Here is a 22,551-nt window from a genome sequence, read left to right on the forward strand (position 1 = left end):
GTTTCCATAAGCACCCATTCTGTCAAAACATTCAGATGTATGACACCACAAAGGTTATTATTTTTAATACCAATATAAGAAGCTTTTGGGAGAATTTCTTGTTTTGAAATTCAAATTTAAGTATTAAGTTTTTTCAACAGTTCAGTATTATTCAACAAAATTAATGAACTGTCCCTGAGCCATGCTCTAGGTGTAGAAATTAAGACACCAGGGCAGAAACCAGAAGACCGTGTATTTTAGTCCTATATTAGGCATAAAGGTAGCTGGGTGACCTTGGACCAATCCCTCTGTCAGACCTAGAAAGAAAGCAATGGAAAACCAGTTCCAAAATCTTTCCAAGGAAACATGAGGGACTTGGCCAGGCAGTTGCCAGGAGTCAACACTGACTCCAAGATCCAAAATTCCTGCCCCAAAATGCTCTCTAGGGCAGTGATAATTAACCTTTTCAGCATCGAGTGTCCAAAGCATGCGCATGTATCTTCAAATTGCAATGGGTGCGTGTCCCCCGTGCATGCACATGCATCCCCGCGCATGCACCCCACCTTTGCATACACCCCGCCTTTGAATACACCCCACCCCGCGTATATATGCATCCCTGTGCATGCATAACATCCCTGTGCATGTGCCCTGTCTCCCGCAAGCACCCTGCGCATGCATGGCAGGGACCGGAAGACCAGCTTGCTGGCCGGAGGCACATGCGCATGCGCAGCTGAGCTGGGGCGACAGCTCACGTGCCCACAGAGAGGTCTCAGCGTGCCATCTCTGCACACATGCCATAGGTTCGCCATCATGGCTCTAGGGTATACTTTGTCAACCTCAGGTTTTATGGAAGCTTGGGATCTGGCTTCCATCATTCCTGAATTTTGGACTTGCCCAGGAAGGAGTATATACATCTAAAGATTTTCAGATCATCATCATTATCATCTGTTTGATTATGTGAACATGAAAAAACTTTATTTTTCCACCTAGTTTTTAAGCATGTTAAAGATTTATTCCCCGCATACTTCTGGGATATGATTTTATAATTGCAAATAAGATAAATAAGAAGCACAAATATATTTTGTATTTATACAGGGGAATTTTATTTAAATGTGCCTCCTCATCTTATAAAGAGAGAGTATAAAGTAGTTGAGCATTTACAACAAAGAGCTTGGAAAAAATAGCTTCTTTCTCTGAACAACTAGTTTTCAGCATTGTATATTTTCACTTTCCTTAAGTGTTTTGACATTTCAATTCAGTGTCAAATTTAACAGTTCCTGCCTCATAAAGTTACTTGGGCATTGTAAGTGAAAAACTGTCATATGTGTCTTCTCCCAATTAAATGATATATCTGTGTCAAAGAGACAAGGTTTTTTTAAAATTGCAAAATGCTTGTTAGTAATATTTTCCTGAGATAACAAGAGATAGAAAATGTTTTTGCAGAACATTTTTGATTTAATTACGTATGCTGATTCAGAGGATTTTTAAAATTAATATGTAATCGAAACTAGAGGATTTTTCTTTTCAGATTGATAGAAAAAGTTGGAATTTTTTTTTGAACTTTATTATTGTGCATGATCACTGCAACAAGATTATTATATACAGAAAGATGGGAAAACTCCACAATACTTACAATGGAAGAATGGTTGGTGAAAATGATGGAACTTGTTGGATGGCTAAATTGACTTCTTTGATCAGAGAAAAGAAAATTTACACATTTATTGCTGATTTATTGCCCTTATAGATATTTTGTATGAAACAGGAAAAATGAACTTATGATTTATGGTTTTGATGATTAGATGGAATGGATTTTAGAAAGAAGAGAGGTATGTTGTAACTATATAACAAATAAGTAAACTTATAACTGTTGTAAAGGAAAATTGAAAGCCACTTCTTTGTATTTTTTTCTGTTTCTCCTTAACTGTTTTTCCTTTTAGCTTCTCTTTGATTTTTCTTTTTCTTTTCTTATATTACTTTGTATTTTCTTTTAAAAATTAATTAAAAATATTTTACAAGGCTAATTAATGTTATACATGTAGAGTAGGTGGTGATGTATTGAAAACATAACAGCTGTGATTGAATCCCATGGCAAACTGGATCGCTAAGCACTGGCTGGAAGATTCTGAAATAATGTGTGGTTTTCTGAATGCACTTGGAAATTTTCTCCACAACTTTTGAAAACAATATCAAGTTCTGCCTGATCTGAGATTATAGACACAGCTCTGGCTATCCAAAGGCCCTCTGCCCTTTTACAGAGTCACATCAGACCTTTGGCTTACTAGGGAATTGAGAGCAATTAGGAAGATTGGATGATAGTTGGTATACAAATGGAAGAACTCTTGACATAGATCAGATCAGGTATAGATGGAGATCAGTTTGAAATACTACTTTTTAGCAGCAGAAACAATGAAGAATGTTCCTATTACATCAGCATAGAACAAGTGTTTCCTATATTGTATACCATTTTGCTCACCAAGACATTGGAATAGGGAGAGCTAAACAGATAAATGTTTTGCTCTGAATAAGTCACGTCTCATTTAATGGGTCACCATGGACCCATTTTGATTTTAGTATTGCTGTGGGAAGATCAAATAGTACATCCTCAGCAACTATTTTTGGGGATGCTTGTCAGTTTGTAGAGTAAAAGAATGTGGGTAACTTGAAGAGATAAAGCTACCACATGCATACTCAATCCTTTTCAATCTTGAAAGATTAAATTAACCAATACAAAATTAACTCCTGGTTATAGCAGGTGATCAGGGATCCTAATGGGCAGCATGTGTTACATCTATTAGAGAAACTCCTTTGATCTAGGACAGCTGAATATTTATAGGCCAATCTCAAGTATTTATGGAAAAGGTGGTATATTTACAGCTCCAAATACATGTGAATGACACTGATTACTTGGGCCATTTTCAGTTGAGCTTTTGTACAGGATATGGTAATGAAACTGCTTTGGCTACCTTGGTGGATAATCTATACTGGAAGCTGTAAAATAGGCCCCTTGGTTCTTTACCCTCTTGATAGCTTTTGATAACACTTACATGGCATTCTATTCTAGACTATGTAGTAGGGTTGGGTTTCAGAATGCTAAAGGTCAGTGATGTCAAACTTGCAGCCTGCTGGCCAGATGCATCACATGCTGGCCATACCCACCTTCGGTTTAGTGAGGGGGGGGGGAAAGTCACAATAAGTCACGTGACAATGTGAGTTTCACACCTGTGCTATAGGTAGCCATCATTTATCAGTGTGGAGCTCTACTGCTAATCAGGGTGGATTTGATTTAAATCAAATTGATTTAAATCATAATCTTTAAAGAGCAACTGTCATCTCTGTCCTGCAGCAGCTCCTACTCTGACCCGCTGTTGACTCACCGATGGTTCCATTCACTTTGATGGGACGGCTGGTGATGTGGCAGTGACACAACAAAGTGAAGGATGCGGCAGGTAGCAGGTGAATGGATTCCCGCTAACAGGCGCTGCCATGTTGTATCTGAAATGACAGGTGCTCTTTAATATTATATTTATAAGCTGGTAGTCTGCTGTTTGGCACTTACACCATTGACCTCCAGTATCCCACAGTTCCATCCTAATTAGCACCTTCATGAAACCACTGCATAGGGGACCCACGCTGATGGCATGCAATACTGCAGCTGTTTGTTACCACTCAGTAAATCGGTACCTTCAGTATTGCCTTCTTAATAATAGGCTGGATGAGGAAGAACAAACTGAGATTAAATCCAGCCAGCACTGATGCACTATCCCTTTTGCTAATAAAGCCCCCAGTGAATTAGGTGCTTATCATAGTAATTACAAAAGTACAATAAAATACTTTCCCCCAAAATTTCCATTTCATGGAGCAAGAATCTAAGTTTGCCATCCATTAGTTGGTAAAGCGCTGATAAGGACTTTTCCTGCAAGGAAAGCACTTGCTTAGGAGATGTCCTTTCTATGCACCTCTTTGCACAAACGTGTGCGCCCTTATCTGTTAAAAAACCAGTATTTGAAAGAACGTTTAATATTAAACTTGCTGAATGATTATTTCTGAGTAAATTGAATAAATTGATTGAATAAAAAGTGATTACAATATTTCATATATAGTCGTACATAAGTGTGTTGTGTTGGGGTTCCGTTAAGGGAAAGTTTTTTTTAAAAAAAAAAATACTGCCAAACTCCAGCAGTGATTACTCTAAAACCAGCTTCTGGTTTTTATCCAGCACATTCTCACCATTACTATTTGTTTCTACCTGGACCAATATACAGTAGCTGCTTCTGGTTCCTATGGCAGCACTAGATAATAGCATGTTCTGTTACAACTACATACATAAAACAGGCTGCTATCCTGGTATTTTTGGTTTGCACTATGCGGTAATACTGGATAGATATATTTTGTATACTGGATACAAAGTGCTGTTTAGTGCTGTTGGAAGATTCGCTTTGCTAGGAGACATTTTTTTATGTCGTATGCTTCAACAGTTACATAAAATACCCTGGGTTTTAGCCTTAAAATAACTGCTAATCCACTCTTGGATTACTTTATGTACCAACTGCTACTTCTGCAGAAACATTTTTTTTCTAACAGCCTACTTCATGAAATGAATCACTGAGAGAAAAACATTTATGCATGTACATAAAGTGTTCGTGGGCAGGTTGTATTAGATGATCCTTAAGATAATTTAGATAAAGTAAGTGACTTACTTGATGTATCTGATACTTGCAATGTTTGAATGCTGTCTTTGATACGTACTAGCTATCTAAAATGTCACTGTTATAAATGAAGTGAGGGGAACCTATAACCAGACTGATTTTTTTATATTCAACTCTCTTGCAATTTCATATTATCTTGTTCCTGGAGAAATCTTACCCATGATTTAACGTTAGAGCAGTGCTCCACAGGCAATAAAAAGATTTTAGATTTTTTGATGAACGTACTGTGATAAATACTTTGTATTTATTCATTCATTCATTCATTCATTCATTCATTCATTCATTCATTCATTCATTCATTATGCTAAACAATACCCCAAATGTATGGATCAGCTTAAGTAATGATCTTAAATTCTGCTTGTACTGATTCTCCCTTGTTACTGATTATCCTTTTTAAAAAATTCTACAGTCCATACACTTACTGTATTAGGCTGTTGATGAATAAAACTGAATCCAACAAAAGCTAAATATCTTCTTTAAGGGAGTTTTACCCTTTCTCACCAGTTCTTCCATATTCTGCTGCAAAATTCTTATACACTGCTATCATTTTTTTCTCCTCAAGGGCAAGGCTCTCCTAAAGAGAGATTGCTAGGGCAGCCCTGCATCCTGTTCTTCATGTGTGGTATATTTCCCCACCACATCTAGTATTCTCTACTTGAATTAAACATATGCAGAAGTGCTTCTAAATCATTTACTGTATTCCTGGCTTTACATTAATTTGAAGCCAGCCTTGAAAAGTGCAAAGCTGTAATGATATATTGTCTAGCTAGCCCTACAATTTTTGGATATTAATTGCCAAAGACAAAATGATAATCCTGGGGTGGAAGGGATTGTTAGTAATCAGATAGCCCTGTATTAACTATACATTGATCATTCACTTAAAGACGCTTATAAGATGCCCTGTCATTGAGCAGCAGTTATTACAGTGTTATAGAATATATTTAAATTAGCGGGTCACCTATATTCATACAACTGGCTAAGCCATGGTTACCATAGACATGATTCACTGAACCATAACTTAACCCTCTCTATGAGACCACATAACACACTGAATTTCAGATTAGCCAATACACTATAGTCTATCATACTATGGAAACTCAGCCATCATAACTCTTGAGGGGTTTTCATTTCTAAATACTTGGTGTAGAAGATCCATGCTTAATATTTGAGGTTTTGGCAACTTAAGCTTTGATTATACAAAGTGATCGCATAGAAAGAGGTGAAACAATATTGGAATACTTTCTTATATCCCCCCTTCGAAAAATTGTTAGCTTTGAAATAATTATTTTTGTTATCAGTTCTGCTTGAGACATTCAATATCACTTTTCATGAATTGTTTCTCAAACTTATACTTTATACATTGTATCAACCCCTTCCCCAAAATAGAGGGTAAGGGAAAGAGAAATGAGATTGCTACACTATCAAAAATTTAGTACAATTCTAGTTTCTGGTGTTTTTACTCACAAATATTAAGTCGGTCAGTAAGTTTCTAACTCTATAACAGTGGTCAGGGAACAGGGGTAAATTACCCCAAATGGGGTAAAAGTGAAAATCTGGGGGTAATGAGGAGGTTGCGCTGGCCAATGGCGGAACTATCGGCATAGCAGCAGTTATTAAAACACCCTTGAGGCAAATTTATCCCCTCCACCCCACCCTTGTTTCCTGGGTCGGAAATGACTCCAGGCTAGATTCTGCAAGAGCCGCGCCGCCTGTTTTTAGGGAAGGCGAGCTTCTGGCATAGGGCAGAGCATTTTGGGAAAAGGGACGCTTTCCCGCTGGCTGCGATGACCGCACGCTTTTCGCGCGCAGTTTGTGTCACCGTGGCTCCCAAATATCATCCTCCCTTCCGCTTCCTCGCCCCAGGCCCTGCCTGCCTGCCAACTAGCCAGCCAGCCCGGCTCCCTCCCCGAAGCCTCTCATCACTGCCAGGCACACAGGAAGCGAAGAGGCACCTGCAACTGCCGCCTTGGCCCCGAGAAAATTCCCAGAAGCCCTCGGGAAGCCTGGTGACATTTCATTCCCTGGAGCGAGCTATCCCGCCTTCTTCCCAGCCGCGGGGAGGGCACCTCCTCCCGCCTCGACCTCCAAATTATGTGTCAGCAGCCTGAGGTGGCCGGGAGGGGAGAGGCCGGGAGGGGTAACGTCTGCGTTTATAAATTTTTTGGGGGGTAAGAGGTAAAAAAGTTCCCTGACCCCTGCTCTATAATCAGATGTGGATTGATATATTGCTGTGATAGCTTGGTTCTATTAGAACGAACGTGATGTCAAAAAATTCCAGCAGTGTTGTTTGTTCTTAAAAGAAACACTTTTTAAATAGATAACTGCTGTTTTAAAAAAATAACCATTAAAAGCACTGATTTGAACAAATGCCTCTCAGGGTTCAGTGGGACTTAGCAAAGGTGCAAAAGTACAGGCAATCCTTGACATACGATAGTTCATTTAGTGTCAGTTCAAAATTACGATATTGAAAAAAGTGACTGGACTATTTTTCACACTTATGACCATTGCAGCTTTCCCACAAGCTCAAAATTCAGATGCTTGGCAATTGATTTATATTTATGACGGATGTAGTGTCTGGGGTCATGTGATCACCTTTTGCAACAAGCAGTCAATGAGGAAGCCAGATTCACTTAACAAGCTTGTCATTCAGTTAACTGTGGCAAGAAAAGTCGTAACATAGGGCAAAATGCATTTAACAAATCTTTCACTTAGCAACATACATTTTGGGCACAATTGTGGGTGTAAGTTGAGGAGTCTCTGTATTGAGGTGGGTTACCTCTCTTTCAGAGTCCTGGGAAAGATTTCTTGAACTGACAGCATCTCGTCCCTCTTATTTCTTATGCAGAAGTCAAGCTCATAGTCTTCTTAATGCAAAAGATGAATTAGGGGATTTGAAATAATCCCCTAACTCTTTTTTTTTTGCATTAAAGCTGTCGAAAATTATACTGCCATAGCATGTGGACAGACACACAGTTTTGGAGGAGAGGGGAGCGACTGAGATAAAGGAATTCGCTGTCTGCTTCCCCCTTCCTCCTGGTGTGCAGTGAAATTCATCTTCAACACCCTGTGGTTTTTCCATCCCAGCTTAGGGTGGATATAGAAAGCGATTGTGTGCTAAGGGGCGAAGCAGGTTTCAGATGCCTTGTTGTCTCCTAAGCCCCTTCCTCCCACATTTTGGTGCCCTGATATATGGTGCCCTGATATATGGTGTTTGATAGAATGGTGGGAGGTGTTTTAAAAGAGGTGCACATATTCTGATTTTGTTATTGTAATTCCAGTCAATCAAGCAACATCCCCTCCCTTCAGCTCCAAGAGAGACCGTAGGCAGAGGCTCTTCAAAAGGAGCCGAGAGTTGTTGGGTTTTTGTTTTTTTATGTCCTCGACCCAAAAGCCAGACGCCTCCACCAGTCAGTATTGGGAGCGGGGGAAATGAAAGAAGGGTCGCTACAAATTGAAACTTAAAAAAAGAAAAAGAAGAAGAAAGGCAACCCTAGATTCGGCTCCGCCTTCTTAAAGGAGAAAGGCGTCGGAGGGAGGGGCCGCCCGGCAGTCACGTGCACGGCCGCCGCCACAGCGAGAGTCTTTCCTAAAGCAACAGCCCTCCAGCGCGGGCAGACTGTAAGGTCTACGTCACCGTGCTGACGTAAAGAAGACATCCTCTGGTGGGCTCCGCGTAACTGAGCTAAAACAAAGGAAGGGCTCCTCTGGTTGCTTGGCGGAGGGGGGGATCGCGGGAGGCGGAGAGGGGGCGGAGCCGAAGGGCTCGCAGGCGATCAAGACTCGGCTTTGGCAACGGCGATTGGTAAGCAAGGAAGTCAATAGGCGTGACGTCACTGTTCCTCTGCTGGCTGAGTGGGTAGGTGGAAGGCTTCCTTAGGGAGGGGGGGGGAGGGACCAGAGCATCATGGAGAGCGGCGGAGGTGGTGGGTTCTGGACGTTGGCGGCAACCGGGCAGGGAAAAGGTTCTGAGAACGTTGGTAGCGACGCGGTCGGGCGCTCATTGAGGGAGGCGGCGCGGTCGGGTTCTTTCTTGTGATGGGCGGATGGAGTCGCACTGATTATCCAGGAAGCCATTGCAGGGGGTGGTGTGGCAGAGCTGGGCCTACTGGTGCAAGCGGTGGCCGCCGCCGCCGCCCCCGAAAACAAGGAGACCCCTCGCAGCTCCCGTAAGGTACCAGCGCCTGGACGGGGAGGGGGAAGACTCCGGGTTTGGTTTCTCGCGCCCCTCCTGCCCCAACCCCCGCCCCTCTTCTATTTCCCGCGGATAACAAACTGCCTCTAGACCTGACAGGGAAGGCGGCGGGGTTGAGGGGAGGTTGCCTCGTCTAGGAGGAGCTCCTTGCACCACCACCCTGAGCGAAGCTTTCTCTTCCTTCCTATGGGATGTTGGGGTGCTCACATTTACGGTTGTTTCGTGAGGGAAGCAGTAATGGAACAAATGCAGGCTGCAGACGACCACTACTAAGACCTGTTCTAAAAGGTTGGCATGAACACAGAAGGGCTGGGGAGGCGGTGTGGGATTGCATTCACCCCCCCACACCCATACCTTTTGAATGGTTGTAGGAATGTGCTGGGAGGTCTGTCCTTTGTGTCTCCCCCCCCCCCCCTTCTCAGGAGAGGGGAGGTTGCTGTGTTTTCTTATAGCTTGGTGTTAATATATCAGATGGGGATTCAGAGAGGAAAGGCAGGCTCCTAAAACCAGTGGAACCTGAAATGAGGAAAGTGGGGAAGGTGTGGAGGAAGACCATAACGTGGTCTTGAAACCATCCTACCACCTTCTCTCCTTGAACATTTGTTTACTATAAATTGCATGTAGCTATTGGCGTTTCTAAAAATAGCACGTCTAAAGGGGACAGGGAAACATCATAGTGACTTCTTCTGAAAAAGCTGATTTGGGGATAGTTCATTGTGAATCACACTTTCTAATGTTTTGAGAGTTTGCTGTGTGTTACTTACGTCCCATTTTTCCATGTGTGTCTGTTCTGAAAGGATAGGTTTGCAGAAATGGATGTAATACTTCAGTGGTTCCAAGCCGTTCTCTTGCCATCCCACACAGCTTATATTGAATACTGTACAAAGAAACGGTTACAGTGACCCATATGTGATATTGGGGGATTGAAACGCTACAGTACTTGTTATATGTGCTAATTTATAGTCCTGCCTTTTTAGTAGCAGTTTTAGTGGAGGTGCAAAAGCAATCATGTGTTGTTCTTCTGAAATAGGTGGAGTGGACAGAGAGAAAACATTGGAAGGGAGAGGAAAAAGTATTCAGTGAAGAATGAAAAGAAAGGTTGGTGTGACAGGAGTGTAAGGAATTGTATGATGGTGTCTACATGGATTATGGAAAAGCTATACAATTTCTTTAATTGCATACTTACCAGTTTTCCTGAAGACACATTGCATACTTATATAAATATATAAAAGCTAAGTTTCTTTTGAAAAGCTAGTCATAACTAGGTTAGATAGCATCCCGTGCAGGTCAGATCTCAAGGATTAGCATTTGAAATAACTATCTCTTCTGTCCTGTGTTCACAGTTGATAAAAAGTGTACTTTTTATCATTTTCTTACTAATGACAAATGTCTGCGATATATATTATCTCAATTATAATTATTGCAATAGCATGTTCTGAAGCATTGGCCATTATATTTTTGCAGGATGTGTTGTAGGTGCTTTCATAAAATGGATACTGGGGAAATTGGTTCATTTTCAAAATGGCTTTAATGGAGACATAATTAGTCCCTCCCCAAAAAAAAAAAAAAGTAATTGCAGAACCCTTGTAGCTTTCTTATTCTATTTCTGCTTTGGTGCAATTGTCCATTTTTATTTTCTAAGACAATGTGCTGCCATTTGGAAGGAAATATTTCCTTTGCTATATGACAACTACTATTTTAAGTTTTATTTTTCCTTAAAATCAAGGAAGGAAATATGCTGGTGACCAAAATATCTTTAAGCATGGTATTATTACCCTGGCAAGTACTTAAGTTCTGCAATACATATGTATTGTCCAGGAGGTTTCCCATATGTATGCTCCTATACATATGGGAATGTTGTTTTGGTTGGGGATGTATGAGATACATAATAACAATAGCTATTTATAAATGTTTATGAACTGTTCAGCTTCAAAGAAGCCATGAGTTGTATCCAGTGGTATTCTTTCTTATCTTTTGCTTTCATTTGCAAATTCTCTTCAGGCCAAGCTATGCAGATTTTAAGCTCTCCTGAGAAGTTTAGAGAAGGATGGGATGTGGGTGGGGGGGGGGATTAGGTGCATCCATTTGTATAAGTGTCAAGATTCATCCTCCAAAGTTTGAAATTGTACCTGCAGTTAGGGATTTTCTCATCTATTAAGTATCATCAAATCTAATAATATAATTGCTTTGAGTTAAGCTTTCTAGGTAAGAAAGATTAGGTCAATGCTCTTTATAAATACTAAGAAACTACCACTTCGGTATGGAAGTATCCATTTTGGTGCTTAAGCTTCTATAGTATGATGGTAAAACAGTAAATTAACTTGGCCAAAGTTGTTAGAAGTAGAATAAAGCAATTGTTAGAGCGAGAGCTAGATCATTGTATTTGGAGATTGGTTGAGTGTCATATAGTATTGAGATGAAGGCTCTGAAAATCCATCTGGGAAAGAGCCTAACTGTTCCAACTCTGCTTTGTAATAGCGCTATCTAGGTGTTAATGATTTGAACAGTTTTTTTAAAAAATCAAGATATATTTGTTATGAAAAATTGAAATTAATAGTCTGGTGTGTTTTTTTACAGTGCATATTAATAGGTATTTTAATTAGAGCATTGGTTTACACTTAAATACTGCCTTAATATGGAGTATGTTTAGTCTTCAAAGCACATGCCTCTGAAGTATACTGTAGATCAGTGGTTCCCAAAGTGGGCGGTACTGCCCCCTGGGGGGCAGTGGGATGCCTTAGGGGGATGCTAAGAGGCAAGGGGGTCGGCAGGGGAGCGCTAAGAGGCAAAGGGGGGCATTCAAGGCGCCAGCCCTGCTGGCTCACTGACTGCCGGCCCCAGAGCCCATTGACTGTTTCATCGCTCCATAGCCGGTGCCTCGAATGCAGAACCCACGCGCAGTAAGCCTTGCCCAGCCTGGCGGGGGAGAGAGGTGGGAGGTGGTGGAAAGGGGGTGCCTTAGCTTGCAGGCTGCCCTCTCCGGTGGAAGCAGCGGAGGTGCGCCAGAAGCTCTGAAAGCAAAACCCTCCCAAGGCACACAGTGGAAGGGGTGGGTGGCCCGGCATTAGGGCCTCCTTCACTGGAGAACAAGGGAGCATGCAGCGCCCGCCCAGCCTCCACCTCTCCAGCCAGCCGGGCTTGCACGCAGATGTGGGTGGGTTCAGCTGCGGCTCTGCAAGGTGCGTGGCTCAGTTCGAATCGGCTATGTGTGGCCATCCTGGACCTAGAACCTAGCCTTCCTCTGCAGCCCGGTTCTTTCGACCAAGCCTTGCGCTTGCTTGCTTGCTTAGTTTCCAAGCAATCATTCCCTCCGCCGGTCTGGGCTGCTTTTGCACGCCTTCCTCCTCCCGGGTGGAGTGTAAAGATGGGCGGAATGCTTCCCTGAAGTTGGGAGTCTCTGAGCGTGTGGAGAGTACCTCCCCTTGCTTGGCCCGATGGAAGTGGATCTTGGGTTGAAGCAAAGAGGGTAAAGTCGGCCTCATCGCTGCCCCGGGGAGGTTGGCATTGCAAAATTGATGCCAAAGAAAGAACTGGGGCAGGGGGCTGGAGAAGGGGCAGAGGGGCAGATGCATTAAGGAGCAAGAAGATCTTCGCCATGGTTTATTGACTAAGCCGGAATCAAACAGCATGCTAAACTCTAAACCAGAATGGCTGGGTTGATATATTCAGCCCGTGTTTCTCAACCTTGGCAACTTGTGTGGGCTTCAATTCCCACTCTGGCTTTGCTCTACTTTCCCAAAGTGTCGCCGCTGTCGCATTCTTTCTGTCTGTCCGTCCGTCCAATCCATCCATCCTGTCTTCCTGCCTAGCTGCCTGCCTGCCTGTCTTTCTGTCTACCTACCTGCCTACCAATATACGTCTGTCTGTCTGTCTATCTAGCTAGCTAACTAGCTAGCTATCTCCATCCATCCATGCACCCAAAAGGTCTATTTGTCTGTTTGCCTGCCTACCTACCTGCTACCTGTTTTTCTGTCTACCTACCTACCTATCTACCAATATAGATCTATCTACCTACCTGCCTACCTACTTATCTACCAATCTACCTACCTCATACATTCATCCAAAAGGTCTGCCTGCCTGCCTGCCTGCCTACCTATCTACCTATCTGTCTCTCTATCCATTCATTCATCCATCCATGTTCAAAGCTCCAACCCCGCAGGTACATTGGGAAAGTAGAGCAAAGCCAATGAGAGAAGCGGGGGAGAGAAGGAGAGAGAGAGAGAGAGAGAGAGATGATGCATCGGATTGAAATGAGGCCTAGTTTAGATTGAGGCCCTTTCCACATTGAAACCTCTTTGGCTTCTATTAAAGGTTTTGTGGATGAAACATGGTCAAGACTTATCAGGAAGCTCTCACATTTTGTTGAGGCTTTAAATAGGATCCATTGGACCAGATCTCCACCCTAAAAATTACTTTTCCCAAATGTATTACAGTGCCAATTCTGAAGAAGGCAAAACCAAAATGTACTGGTAAATTACAAGGAGAACACACACACACACACACACTCTCTCTCTCTCTTCTAACCCTGCTGGACTAGACTAGAATAGATATCTCATTATTTTTCTCCTCCCTCCCTCTTTATTTCTTTTTCTTTCTGTCCCTTCCTTCCATTCCCCCTCTTTCTTGGTCCCTTTTTCTTTCCCTTTTCTTTCTTTTCTTCTTTCTCTCTCTCTCTTTCCCTCTCTCAGGCTCACCCCACTGACTTGCTTGGGTAGGACTGTGCAGTGCAATGGGCTCAATGGGGTGGACCTGTGGGGCCGGCACCTAGAACATGGCAGTGGCAGCATGTTTGAAAAGTAGAGCAAAGCCAGAGATTGGTAATTTTTGCTGCAAAGAATCACAAAAGCTTCTGGGTTGTGCACAAGAAGGGACACACATGTCAATGCAATTCAGCAACATAAAATAAAGAGATACAAATAAAATAAATCAACAAGAATCGGCAAAGCAGCTCTGCTTAGATTTTATTCACTACTAGAATCTAATCCGAGATGCTTTGCCGATTCTAGTCCAATGACCTGCTCCAGCAGAGTTAGAGGGGAGTGTGTGTGTGTGTGTGTGTGTGTGTGCATGGCTGTCAAAACTCCAAAAACAGGTCAAGTATCTCTGGGGAGGCCAGTCATAAATTAGAACACTTGCTAAACAACTGGCCATTAGGTGAGGACCACTTGTTTGCCAGTCACCTGGCCATGCCCACCCAGTCACATGACTACCAAACCACACCTATCCGGTCATGTGACCAGCAAGCCATGCCCACCCAGTCACGTGACCAGCAAGCCACACCCTCAAATTAGGCCATGCCCACAGAAATTTGAATCCCACCCCTGGGTGGGGGGCACCGAGGATGAGTTTGTAGCACCAAGGGGCGGTGGACTAAAAAAGTTTGGGAACCACTGCTGTAGATATATTTACATAGAAATAAACTGGGGAAATCTGAATGCTTGCAATAGCATGATCCTTTGCTTGATGCCTGAATAATAGGAAATTCCAAAATAAAGCCATAATTATATTACTGGAGAGTGGTTTATCATAATATGAAAATAATAAGTACAATGACATAGTTTTTTATTATTATTTCCCTTTTGGGGATCAAACTCAAACTTTTGCTCTCATTTTAAAATTTGCAATACTTAAAATTAGTTAATATATTTCAATCATTTCTTGATAGTAATAAATACATATTGGTTAGTGTAGTTAGTGCTGTGCCTTGGATTTAAAAAATGACCCAAGTTCAGATATTTTGAATGTTTTGTGTAAAGATAGTGGGACCTTTTAAGAATTCCTTTGGTTTGTGTTTTCTGGATCATAAAAATACATGGGTTAATCCTCTAGTAACCATCCAGAACTCAGGAAAGAGTTCAGAGATTGTTTTTTGAATAATGGAATTTCCTACAGCAAACAATTGAAACAATTACATAAATGTTTATTAACAACATAGTTAATAAGTATTGATTTATTTCAGTAATTCCACCCATAAACAGCTTAATTTACTATTTTTCGTATATTTTATATCAGTATACTTTTTTGATTGGTGACTTCACAGTGCACATGTTTGTATGATTTCGCCATCTACAAATCTGAAAAACAAAATAGGAAATCTAGTAAACGTTTAGTACCTGTTTTTTCTATTTGGTAACTTACCTCAAAAGAAAATGAAACATAAAAAGAAGACATGTTCAGCAATTTTATATTACAGCTTTTTTACTGCTATCTTTCTGTTGCAAAGTATTTAAAAGTAATAAATTAATTTGTTTACCAAGTAGATGTTAGTATTGTTTATGCCTAGAGGATTCTGAATCTCAAGATACAGTATATTCTTAATTGACCGTAAATCTGGTTTTTAAAAAATTAACTTTCTTTTGATGAGATTGTAGTCTAGATCTCTGAGGCTTCCACTGTTTAAACATTTGCAATTGGCAGAAAACCATTATGTCAGTTTTCCCTGCCAATTCCATCATGTTGATTCCATTTCTTTTTTTAAAAGTGCATAGTTTTTTCTGCAAGGTATTTATGAATTATTAGTTTTATGCGTATCTTATCAATATTCTAAATTTATATTTTGAATTGTCTATTATATGCACATTATATAAAACATTTAATGACAACAATGGTATATAACTAGTGATAATTGAAAATGTTATTCACTATCTCATTAACATTTGGTATTTTGAGAGAAAAAACATTGAGAACTATTGTTAATGTCTAATTTTAAGAATAATATGCATTATTAAAATCTTTGAGAAATAGTTTTGGAAGGCCCACTATATTAACTTTATAGTAAAATAAAATTTTACTATGTTTTATTTTAAAATTAGTAATGGAGCTTCATGAACAATGCATATATATTTTTCTGCAACAGAAAACTAGTTCTGTTGATATTGTAAAATGACTGAGAATTACAACTAGTTAATTTGAAAATGTCAGCTGAGATAAATAGCATAATGTGAGTATATGGCATAATAAAGCATATTCTTTCACAAAAATTGTGGTATAGACATGGGAATCTGGTCTTCCACATGCTATATTTCAACAAAGTCTAGGCTTCTGTGACCTTGTGATATATCACTGTTTGGTCATTAACCAAAGTTAAAATGCTTTGAATGCTGTGATTGATTGATTCTCTTATTGCACAGCCTAAGCTTCAGCTGCCTTTTTTCTTTGTTATGCCAGTCATGCATATTGAGGAATTACTTAACTCGAGAAATGAGAGATAAACTGATCAAAATCCATATTTATTACATTCAGAATTTCAAGATTTTATGTTGGAGGAGGATTTATCAAAGTTGACAAAGATGAGATAGGAAAAACAGAGGTATCTTACAAAAAAACCATTTAACACATATTTTCTAACCCACTTTTAATCACTGCTTTTCTTTGTGTTACTGCTACTGCTAAATAGTCTAGAACCCAGAGAGAAAGAAGCAGCTCCCAAACAGGAACAGCCACTGTATCTCATCTGCTAAGACCAGTTGCAAGTGAATGAAATATATTGTATGTTCTGCTTAGAACCAGAGAGGAATTTATTCCTTTTCAGTCAAGATCTCACTCCCTTGATTAGCCCTGCTGGTTGAAACTGGATGGTTGCAGGTTTCCTGTGCCTACTGTAAATGCATACAACCTCTTTGCAGCATAAATTGCATGTTTGGGTGGAGTGGAGCAGAGAGAAAATTGACACTGTCAAAGCTTTAAGCTTTGTTGGCAGTAAAATAATACATTTTTTCTTACGTGCTTATTGTCATAATTTGACTTCCCCATCCATCTGTATTTATCATTTCTCAAGACTACAGATCATTTTTATTTACTTACAAATTTTAACTGCAATTAATGAGAGGGGTAAAGAATACAAGAACCTTGAGAAGATCAGCTTGTACAACCATGATAGTATAAGAGAGATAGAATCCAATTTATCTAGACCACAAAGTAATTACTATTTGTAACATGTTGGGTAGTAAAATGGTTTGATACACTTGATAGATCGTTACTGTGACATATATATATATATGTGTGTGTGTGTATGTCTGTCTGTCTGTCTGTCTTTGGTTATTCGGGTTTTCTCCCGTGTAAGATTGGAAGTATCGAGGCAACGTTTCGACGAAGTCTCGTTCGTCGAAACGTTGCCTAGATACTTCCAATCTTACGCGGGAGAAACCCCGAATAACCAAAGACCCACATACAAATACCATGAGAACCTCAGAAAACAAATATATATATAAGTGTGTGTATATATATATATATATATATATATATATATATATATATATATATATATATATATATATATATATATATATATATGGATCTTTAGTTGTTCGGGTTTTCTCCGCGTAAGATTGAGTATCTAGGCAACGTTTGATGAAGTCTCATTCATCATCTTCAGGCTTCTGTCTCCGGCTCTGTGCTTCTCAGAGTAATGTGAGAAGCACAGAGCCGGAGACAGAAGCCTGAAGATGATGAATGAGACTTCATCAAACGGCCTCAGATACTTCGAATCTTACGCGGAGAAAACCAACAACAAAGATATATATATATATATATATATATATATATATATATATATATATATATATATATATATATATATATATATTAATTTTCCACTCAGATCACATGGGATACAATACTACACATAATATATTTATGTCACATGCAAGGGAGATTTTCTGGCTTTCATAACTGGATTTTTAGCAATACCAATTTGTACAGTATTGTACATAATGGAATAATACACAGAAGTATTAGTTTAAATTGCTTTGCCTAAGAAAATGAATTAGATGTTTGATTCATACTTTTTTTCCCAGCAGCAGCAACCATAAAAACAAAAAGACTGGAAAAGAGGGAAATTGGGAGAGAATACGATCTGACAACATAGTGAGATTTTCAGAGTTTTTTTTTTTAATCAATCCAGAGGTGGCATTGGATCATCCCTTGTACCACCTAATGTTGTCTGTAGTATTCTCCTCCATGCTGCATCGAGAGCCCAGGATGGGTTGACTCCTTCCTATGACATCGTAGCTGAGTCTGTACTAAGATATAAAAGCCAGCCCCCAGGAGAGACCCCCGCTTTTGACTCAGCTCCTTTCAGTCAGTAGCTGTGTCTCTGAAAGCGCTCTGTTAGATAGCAATCACCAGCGATCTTCAGTACTTTTTCCTCTCTTCAAGCAGCTCCCAGGGATCTGGGCAGCTGCTCTTTCAGGAGAGCCCTGCAACGTTGGGAGCAGTGTCACAGAGCTCTGTGCAGGCAAGCTGGGCAGCGTCTGTAGACCTCCCCCATGCCTGCAGTTTGAAGCAATCGTAAACACGATTGGCAAACTGATAAGAGCTCCAGCCAGCTTATCGTGTAGCTGGTTGCTGTGTTTTTTCCCTTGCTGACTTCGCTCGGGGCTCTGTATAGCCTAAGGAGCGATTCTTCAATCTTGGAGCCTGTTTTCCTGTAGTCAGTGGCCATCTTGAATTCAAGCCTTCCACCACAAGGTGAGAGGCCATTTTGTAAGCCTGGGTCCCATTTATACCCTAAGGGGCTTAATAGAAAAATTTCTAAACAGCTTCTTTCCAACGCAAGAGCCTTTATTTTACAAATGGAGCAAGGTAAGGCTCAGGCAGAGCTTTCCTCCCCAGTGGAACAGTCTCATAAGCCCAATAGGAGAAAAAGACGCAGGCAACGCACCCAATCAGTCCAGAGGGAGGTGGCTGCTAAAATCAAAGCTAAGGCTCTAGCCCCTAAGAAGGCAACTCAGGCTGAATTGAGGGCAGGGAAGCACAGACAGGCAGTTCAACAGAACTATCAACAGAAGAGAGTGCAACTATAGCATGTTTCAGGTGATACTCGTGGGCCCCAACCAAGCCCTCCCAGGGGAGGAGAAGTTATCTATGAGCCTTTCCATCCTCCATCCTGGTCTCCTGAGGCTCTTGCTGTACAGTCAGGTCCTTAGGATTTAAGCAGCTCTGGGCCTTATTTCCAATAGGTTTCTGTGCCCTATGCTCCTCCCTCCCTCCAGGCCTCAAACCTCTCCTCAATCTAGGCCTGAAGCCACCTTCACTCCCACAGCAGTGGGCCTTCAGCCTTCTGCCTCTATCTTTGAGGATAGACCAAGGGATATCCAAGATGTAGTCTCAACAGCCATTAGGCAGGGATTGGCTGAAGGCTTCAAGCAAATTCTTCAACCTCCGGAAAGGGTTCAGGCCCTTCTCCCTTCTCAATCTGTAAGTTCCTTGCCTCATCATCCTGATTTACACAGGCCTCAGGACCTCAGGGTCCATTCTTCTCTACCAGAATGGGAGGAGGTTAATGAGGAAGGAAGGTCTTCACCATCTGAACACAGTTACTCTTCTCATTCAGAGTGTGAAGAGGGTGAGATTTTTGACCAAAATCTTTCAGAGGAACAGGATTCTCACCCAGAGCAGACATCCTCTGCATTGGTCTTCGAACCTATTCTCTTCAGACCATTACTCAGCAAGGCCTTGGTCACTGCCAAGCTGTCACCAGAGGAAGTGGCTCCTGAGCCACAAGGAAATCCCTCTAGCCAAGGGGATTCGCTCTTCTCCAAGCCTGCAGTGCATGCAGAGGTTTTGCCTTCTCCCATTTTGTTCCTGGACATGGTCAAGGGACAGTGCGCTTCTCCTTTGGCAGGTCCTCGCCCATCTTCTCTAGTTAAGCGTTTCTACAATGTCAGCGCAGCTCTGGACAATGCCCTGGCAGTGCCTTCTGTTGAAATTCCGGTTCTGGCCTCGTTCTCATCTTCTGGCACTCCCACGGAGCTAGAAGATATCCTGAAACCGGATGATAAACGTTCCAAACAGACCCTCAAGCGCAATCACCAGGCTGCTGCTTGGGCTGTTCGGGCTTCAACAGCAGCATCCTTCTTCACCAGGGCATCCATACGGTGGCTGCACCAACTCCAGAATAGATTGCCTGCTTCTGACCTTCGGTCTCACCAAGACCTTAATAAGATTATTGCAGTGGCGGAATTCACTGCGGATGCCACTCTCAATTCCTCCAAATTTGCATCCAAGGCCATGGCATCTTCTGTAGCAGCAAGAAGACTTTTATGGCTCCGAAATTGGCAGGCGGATTCCCACCGAAAATGGAAGCTGGCTTCAGTTCCATTCGCAGGCAATAAGCTTTTTGGCGATGCTCTGGAACCTTATCTCATCAAAACCAGAGATAAACATAAAATTCTCTCTTCCTCTGGGAAGAAAGCCGACTATCGCCCTGCTCCTTATCACCCTCCTGCCTTCTGAGCAGAGATCTCATCTCGCTTCCCCCGCTCTCACAGGCCATACTCCCAACGCCAAGACCAACGGGCGGAAACATCTGGCAGGCAACAACCTTCTACTGGTAAACGGCCCTTTTGGGGGGGGAGGGTCATTCCTTCCCTCTAAGTAATCCCTTGTTCTCCCCACCCATCAGAGGTCGCCTAGCCTTCTTTGCCTACAAATGGGAGAAGTCAGCAACGGACACCTGGGTGCTCAGCACTATTAGGTCAGGGTTACAATTGGACTTCCTAACCCCACCCCACCCCCGACCCCCCAAATTTTTGATCTGTCCTGTTTCTCAGAACATTTCCAGGCAAGCCCTCATGAATCAGGCCATTCAGCACCTTCTTGAAATCAGGGCTATTCAACCTGTTCCCCTGTTCAACTGGGATGTGGACTTTACTCTTGCCTTTTCATCGTTCCCAAAGCCTCAGGGGGGTGGCGAGCCATCCTTGATCTAAAATTTCTCAAGCAATCTGTAAAATACAGGCGATTTAAAATGCAGACTCTGCATTCTATTTTAGAGAGTGTTCGGGAGGGCGACCTCCTCTCTTCCATTGATCTCACTGAGGCTCATGTCCATATCCCAATTTGGCCTCATCATCACCAGTTTCTCCGTTTCTGTTATCAGAATACCCATTACCAGTATCGAATACTTCCCTTCGGCCTCTCATCGGCTCCAAGGGTCTTCACAAAGGTTCTGGCAGCATTGGTGGCATCTCTGCATTGTATTCCAGTGAGGATCCAATGCTACTTGGACGACATTTTGATTCTTTCCTCTTCCATCCTTGTGACCCATCGGGATCTCCAAATTACCCTGTCATGTCTCCAGAGCCACGGATTTTCCATCAACACCAAAAAGAGCCAGCTCTCTCCTACAACCAAATTACAACACTTGGGAGCAGTCATCGATACCACGTCGTGCCAGGTTTTCCTGTCTCCAGCTCGTGGAAAGAGCCTTGCAGAGATCATCAGCCAGATCCAGCAACATCAAATTGTCCCCCTGTCGCTGCTGTCCAAACTTCTGAGGGAGATGGTTTCCTGTATTGGCATCGTCCCATGGGCTCAGCTTCACTCCCGAGCCCTCCAGTGGTTCCTGCTTCCCTACCAACGAGCAGGAACCAGCCACTCATCCATCCAGGTCTCACTCCCACCACAAACCCAGCGATCTCTCAATTGGTGGCATTCCCCATCTATCTGGAGGGGACTCCTGTTCAGGGACCCAGACAGGCTAGTGATAACCACCGATGCCAGCCTCCTGGGTTGGGGTTCCCATATGCAGGGCCAGATAGCTCAGGGCATTTGGTCCAGATCCGAACAGAACCTTCGCATAAATTGGCTAGAGCTCAGAGCCATTTTTCTGGCTCTCAAGCATTTCAGGCAATCAATGACTGTCTCTCATGTTCTAGTCCTTACGGACAACATGGCCGCAAAGGCTCATATCAACCAGCAAGGGGGGACGAGGTCCAAAGACCTCATGAGAGAGGCTCTACGGTTGGGGTTATGGGCAGAGAAACACCTGTTATCGATCTCGGTGGACCACATCTCCGGGGTCGGCAACTTCCAGGCAAACTGGCTCAGCAGGAGCCTAGTCGACCAGGCAGAATGGTCCATTCCTCTGTCTCTATTCAGGGACCTTTCCTTCAGATTTGGAACACCGGAGGTGGATCTTTTCTCCACTCCTCAAAACGCCCAAGCCACCAGATTCTTCACCAGGTTTCCTTGCCAGGGAGTGGAGGGGACCAATGCTCTTCAGTGCAGATGGCCCAAGGGTCTCCTCTACGCCTTTTCCCTGCTTCCCATCATTCCGGAAGTAATTCGGAAGAGGTTGGAGGAACGTGCGGATCTCCTCCTGGCACCCTATTGGCCAAGGAGGCCCTGGTTTGCGGACCTGGTCAACTTATCGGTGGCTTCTCCTTGGAGGATCCCTGCCCATCTAATCTCCCTTCACCAGGGGGCCCTGCTCCATCCAGAGCCCCAGTGGTTCAAGCTGACCATGTGGCACTTGAGCGGCAGCGGCTAGAGGAGGCTGATCTTCCAGAAAGGGTCATTCTCACTATCCTGGCTTCTAACAAACCTTCTACAAGGCGCATCTATGATGCCACCTGGAAGGCTTTTTCCCGATGGTGCCTCAGGGAGGGTCTTTCTCCTGCTTCAGCCCGGTTGGCAGAAGTTCTTAGCTTCCTTCATCATGGGCTGGAGAAAGGTTTGGCCCCCCAACACCTTACGCAGGCAGGTTGCAGCCCTCTCCTCAGTCCTTTCATGGGGTTCGCTTCCTTCCTTATCCCATCACACTTCAGTCAGGAGGTTTTTGAAAGGGGCTTCCAACCTACACCCTCCGGTGGTTCACTGGTATCCTTCCTGGGACCTTCATTTGGTCCTTAATGCCCTTACAAAGCCCCCCTTTGAACCCCTTAGAACAGT

At 42.6% G+C, this 22,551-nt stretch overlaps 1 protein-coding gene across 13 annotated transcripts in view; it reads left to right on the top strand.

The window, feature by feature from the left end:
- Window positions 1–22,551, top strand: part of RNF38 (ring finger protein 38) — a 108,030-nt gene that overhangs the window by 59,225 nt on the left and 26,254 nt on the right. The window contains exons 1-2 of one of the 13 annotated variants that reach the window (XM_026712790.2): window positions 8,582–8,856; window positions 9,908–9,975. The exons of 6 other annotated variants lie outside the window; for them this stretch is intronic. In XM_026712790.2, the coding sequence (XP_026568575.1) occupies window positions 9,964–9,975 (12 nt within the window). In that variant the 5' untranslated portion in view covers window positions 8,582–8,856; window positions 9,908–9,963. Of the gene's footprint in view, window positions 1–8,233; window positions 8,488–8,581; window positions 8,857–9,907; window positions 9,976–22,551 lie in introns of those variants that run through there. 6 more of the 13 variants (XM_087926355.1, XM_026712792.2, XM_026712793.2 and 3 more) reach the window with 6 other exon arrangements.

This window comes from Pseudonaja textilis, chromosome 2 (genome assembly GCF_049901715.1).
Source record: "Pseudonaja textilis isolate UNSWEBS1 chromosome 2, rPseTex1.2, whole genome shotgun sequence".
Lineage (NCBI taxonomy): Eukaryota > Metazoa > Chordata > Lepidosauria > Squamata > Elapidae > Pseudonaja > Pseudonaja textilis.